A 5,882-nucleotide genomic window follows, 5' to 3' on the forward strand; every position below is an offset into this window, starting at 1 on the left:
ACCGGGCATCCCCAAAAAAGGATGCTTAATAACCGAGCTTATTACGTGCAGAGAACGTGAAACCCGTCCACGCGATACGCGCCACACAGCATGGCCAGAATGCGGCAAAGGCCTTCAGATCTGGCTGTAGTAGGATGGTGAAAGTAATGGTACAGCATTTTAACAGTGAATAAGTACTGAGAAATAATTTTTAAACTCATAGTTGCTGTCGACATAGGAAGTAAAGTAAGCAAATAACACCGAATAAACGGCAAGGTAAAGACTATGTCTAATTATAGTAAATACGTACTGCGTGCGTGACTCGAACCGGCGCTCGCGTACGGCACCTAATCGCCTAGCTTCACGCCACTACACGTCTTCCATGATGTAACGCCAAGAATATTACACAAACAAGATGGTAGAGTTTAATGCAATGTCCTGTTCTTTTTATTTCTGGACCAGTGTAAACAAAAGCAAAAACAAAAAAACCTGTATAATAAATAAATAATACAAATCAGTATACACAACATAAATACATAAATATTCATAAATGTACACAACATAAATACATAAATATACATAAATATACACAACATCTCAGAGGCACATTACCATTCAATGCTATGCCAAATAGGCTGTCAATATTGTCAACAATATAAACAAGGTGTTTATATGCTGTTGACAACATCAGAATAACACATAAAGTAAGTAACCTCACTAGAAAATATATTGTATGGTTCACAATAGTTAACAATACTATAAATATGTAAATAAAGTAAACAAGTAAACATTTATATAAATAATCCCACAAAAAATACACAATCAAAACATACCCTGACTCAGTCTAGACAACCGCCACTGTAAACAGCTTCAATCAAATAGTGTAGTTCAGTTTCAGCTAACAGTCTGCGAGCGCCGGTTCGAGTCACGCACGCAGTACGTATTTACTATAATTAGACATAGTCTTTACCTTGCCGTTTATTCGGTGTTATTTGCTTACACACATTTGTGTGATATGCGTATTGACTAACTAACAATCGATCGTATAAACACGTCAAAGTTTTACATCGGTATTGTGGTTAACCTCCTATGATTGAGGTCGACATATATATTGCCAATACATACAGTGCGGTGAATTCAAAGCTCACTGATTTTTTTGCTATTTAAAAAATTTTGTTATGGGCCATATCTGAAAGACGACCAACTAAAAAAATGAAAATATTTTCTATTCAATTTTCTGAGAGCTCTTAAACCGAGTACAAAGAGAATGTATGTTGGCTAGTTCTACTGTGAGGTCAATGGAATTTACTGTTAGTAACACACGCCGTTTCATTGTATGCGTATTCCAACCGGGATGTCTGCATTAAGCGACCTATCCTCTATAAGTAACAATAAACAATGAGGCGTGCATCATTACGTTTAGATGCGTGTTCAAGCTAAGTATAGATACTACGACTCACAATTGTTGATGGTAGTGGTAATAATATACTTTAAATAGATCTGCTAAAACGACACCTACAGCACACGATGATAGTTAAATAAAACAGACCCTGGTTGAGGATGTATTCGATCAGTAATACACATTTTTATCAAAAGTGGATCAACAATTACTCGTTTATAAAAAAAACGTATATATAATTTATATAAACAATCTCTAAACAATGACAAATCAGGATGCTATGTACACTTGATAATGTTCAAATGACAGCTATTTTACTGATTCAACTGCGATTCAATGACATGTGTAATGACATGTGTAATTGTGCCTCGAGGACTCTATCACATACAAACTTCACAATTCTCCGGCGAAAGAAGACTCGGAACAATTTAGTGACTCTTTATTTTGATTATCAAAATTGGAGTACAAAACTTATTGCTGACATACAGGCAGGTTGGTCAGACCTTTAACGAATTGACATCGTCCGTTAGTACATCCGCCGCTTATCTTCTTGTTTCAATAAACAGTATCCTGTACAATAACACTCTTGAATAATAAACATATTAGACTTAGTTGAAGATTGATTGATTGAGTGGTCAATTTAAAGGCGTGACTAAATTTAAACAAAAATGACTGCAAAGCAAATTAGGATGTATGAATCTATTATTTGATAACAATAACTCATGTTTCTTAAATTCATTTGATGGTTCTAAATCTATATACCATACAAGGGAAGTAGTTTTAATAACGTCTTATAACACATTTTGGTTCTTCACTGCCTATCAACAAAAATATTACATTACAACACATGTTTGATTGGTGATATATATTGCTCTTATCACTTATTTATCAACAATATGAAGATAAAATGGATTGCCAAACCAACACAAAGATTGTATAAGCAATTGTGCATAATAGTGTGTTCACTCGAATAAGTTTCAGAAACCTGTTCTATTTGATGTGGTGTGATATAAAAGCTGCATTATAAGATGTTACATTAATATTTATATGTGTATGTCAATTGACATCAGTTTTACATATCTGTGTTTTATTTTCACAGAGGAATGTGGCCTCAGGTATGTATAATTGGTTATTTTTGTATATGATTTAAATAATCAGACACTTAACGAATTAAACGTGCATCAAGTAGCTAGTCCAAACCTACAATTTACCATGACAGACATAGAGTATGATTAACATTATAATAGGGTCAGAGTTTAATACAAAATAATTCTAGCCTCAGGTAACATCCATATTCTGACCATATGCCATCTTCACCCAACATAATTATCAATTCATCCATCCATATACCCAGCCTTGCCACAACATTGCGATTAAGGTACATTGTGGTTAAAAATTCAAACCATTCCATTAAAAACGCTCTATTGCCGAGCGTATTGCTTGTATTCTTAGAAAATTAGTTTGCATGATAATTGTTTGATAGAAAATTATATGAAATTTAAATTCCAATTTTCATTTTGCAGAGGTATCTCAATCGAGACATATGTCATATACCTTTTTATCTTTGTATTGCTTAGAATTGATTTGTTGCAAATAAATCTAGTTTCTTCAATTCCTCAATATCAAGACAACAATTAGCTTATTATTATTAATTTTATTGAGATGTATGTCTGTTTATCTTGTTTTTATTACGGACATATCTTGACATCTTTACAGTATTGTTCGATTTGTTTTTTGAGTGAAATAAAATGATGTCTTCGTGTAAATATTTGTTGATATTTAATAAAAACAAATATTTTTGTGGCACACAATATTGGGTTCGTCAGATATTAAACATTTTCAGCATGACTCAATTAGTATCCTATCAGAAGGATAACAACATGATTGCAGGGGTCCACTTTGGATATAGATTCCAATTTACTTACGCTTAACATGGTTCTTGTGGGCCTTAACCTCTTTCTTGTCAATGACAAATGTCAATATACTAAACTAAACAGATTCAATGACACGTGCTGAACAAGTGTTACACTTGTTTCTGTTATCATCATAATACTTTATGTTTGTTTTACCAATAATTCTACTTCCCCAATTTGCAAATACGACAACAGTATTGCTGATATATCTGATTTGTTTAATATAAAGTCATTTCCAATTCACTTGTGATAATATTATTCATCTTGTCCCTTGTTTGTTCCTTTTAAGTCAATATTTTCAAATCTGGACAGTATTGACCTGAACTCATCTTTAGTATTTATTTTTTTGTTTCAGTAAAAAAATGATATTATGATTGTGTAAGTATTTGTTTTGGTGTTTATAAATGTATCACATATATTGCTAATGAAAAAGATATATACTTTTTTGTTGCATACAGATTTGGGTATGATAGTTTTTGGAAGTGAATATTCTCCGCAAAACGTATTGGCTAGGCTATTTTAAGGACTACAAATTGAATACACTGGTCGCGAGATAGACCCTGTTTTTTATGTATTTTACATGGCCAATAATGTACATCGAATTTTGGAAGGAATGATGTTAACAGAGGAAGATCCAGCCATCAGGCAGGCAATGGCCGGTAAGTCTTATCGTTGCGTTTATGTAAATCTGATTACACACATGCTAACGAATCATATATATGGCTACCTGTCTTATTCTATTGTTGTTATTGAAAACAAATTTTTCTACCTTTATTCGTTGGTGGACAGACATGTTTGTATGTGTAGGAAACTCAACTGCAGTTGCTTCGGAGGATGATCTAATTCGTCAGATTAGAATATACCAAGATTACGTAAGCTTTCTTGAGGTGTATTCATTGGCTCAGGCAGAGCTTAGCCTTTTACTTGGAAAAAAGCAAGACCTAGAAGAGTACAACTCTGATGATCCGGCCATTGAAGAAGATCTGGCATGGACTGAGTTAGCAATTGAGCAATACAGCGAAGCTGTTGACCAGGGTAAAGGTGGGTTTATAACAAACAATCACCAATAGTGGTATGCATGGCCCCTTAGTCTGGTCAACTATCATTGCATACTACATGAAATTATTGGTGAAATCAACAATTCAATTATAATTACAATTGATATAATGGTTTGAAGGGACATTGCTAGCAATGTTCTACTGTTTGATGACAAGGGCGAAAAGGAAATTAATTATATAATTCTATCAGTTTAAAATCAAAACGTTTTTGTTTGACGTGATAATTTGCAATTATGAATGTCAATTTATAATCCGGATACAATACGCTATACTGACATGTAAATGTTTTGTCTTTGTTTTCAGAAACAATCATCAACGCTTGTCAATTGAAGAAGTGAACATGATAACAGTTATGTATCATTTCCTGGTGATAAATAACAATCGCTTCATATACTAAATATTTAATCTTCCTTCGTGAAATTAAAATGTCAATTTCGACCAGCTTCGATATTATGTAAAGGTGCAAAAGCAGAGTGAGCATGTAATTTTAAATGTAATACTTGAAGAATTTGATTTCCGGGTTACTAATAAAGGGTGATAATATGCATACAAAAAGTAAAGTCGCTATGAATTATTACATGCTTGTAATCAATATGTGCAATATTAACTGTAACAGAACTGTTGTACATGATAATAGAATATATTCCATAATGTTTATTCAATTATGCTGTTGATGATAGAATAGACTGTCAACAGTCCTCAAGCCTAATTTGTCAGTATATTTATTATTAATTTAATGCCACAGGCATTCCAGTGAAAGGCCGATACCTGAGAACGCTCTCACGCGACTAACATGCCCCGCCTAATATTAAAACCTAGCGACGTAATTCGCCTGCATGCCAGTTGCACTACTCACAAATGCTGGTTTATTGTGTTAATAGAAGACCGTGATCAGACTGACTGTGAAAGGGGCTTAACTGTTAGCTACATTTATTGATGGGAAAATATAATTTAATGTATATAGATTATTTTTTGTAGACTTCATAGTTATTGAAATGTGAATAATCACTAAAATAGAGAATTGCATGTAACTATGATGCGGTTAATTCTCGTGTTATTAAACCTTCATCTGAGGTACCAGGGATTGTGGAGCTCGCCACCGTCTCACTGAACAAAGACACACACACAGCTTGCAGGTAGAATATGTGTCAACTTCTAAACATGGTCATCTCGTGAGACATGTGGAGATCCTTGTGACAATAGACTAAGACTCTCTTTATTACTTAAAAAAGCTCAACCAATTACAATGAAGTATAAAGTCTTTAAGGCGTAACGGACACATACTCAACTCACATATAGCCAATCACACGAAGTATTAACACGTCATATATATTGATTTATTACTTACTCCCTATATTAAGAAACTATACATACCATATTGTTAGAAATAGTTCCAGTCAATGATTTCAGTTCCGGCCAAGGCGCCACATGGGTCTAAATGGTGACAGGTTATGGAAATGTGATCAATTATGAACCAGCTATTCAGTAGCAACTACCTATTATGTCGTATCAGTGACCCATCTGTAGACACAC

General features: G+C 33.7%; 1 protein-coding gene and 1 long non-coding RNA gene across 2 annotated transcripts; one reads left to right on the forward strand and one right to left on the reverse strand.

Moving 5' to 3' along the window:
* Nucleotides 1–400: 400 nt before the first annotated feature.
* On the reverse strand, nt 401–874 carry LOC146730112 (uncharacterized). Its single transcript, XR_014927952.1, has 2 exons — nt 813–874; nt 401–468 (listed from the first exon to the last, which is right to left on the reverse strand). It is a non-coding gene; the product is annotated as an uncharacterized LOC146730112 (long non-coding RNA).
* A 2,921-nt stretch (nt 875–3,795) lies between these two features.
* On the forward strand, nt 3,796–4,909 carry LOC146730113 (uncharacterized). The gene is made up of 3 exons (XM_085494599.1): nt 3,796–3,950; nt 4,081–4,332; nt 4,653–4,909. Exons 1-3 carry the CDS (start codon nt 3,872–3,874, stop codon nt 4,685–4,687), a joined length of 366 nt encoding a protein of 121 aa, XP_085350725.1. The 5' UTR covers nt 3,796–3,871; the 3' UTR covers nt 4,688–4,909.
* The last annotated feature ends 973 nt before the right edge of the window (nt 4,910–5,882 follow it).

This window comes from Saccoglossus kowalevskii, chromosome 20 (genome assembly GCF_978046115.1).
Source record: "Saccoglossus kowalevskii chromosome 20, keSacKowa6.1, whole genome shotgun sequence".
Taxonomy (NCBI): domain Eukaryota; kingdom Metazoa; phylum Hemichordata; class Enteropneusta; family Harrimaniidae; genus Saccoglossus; species Saccoglossus kowalevskii.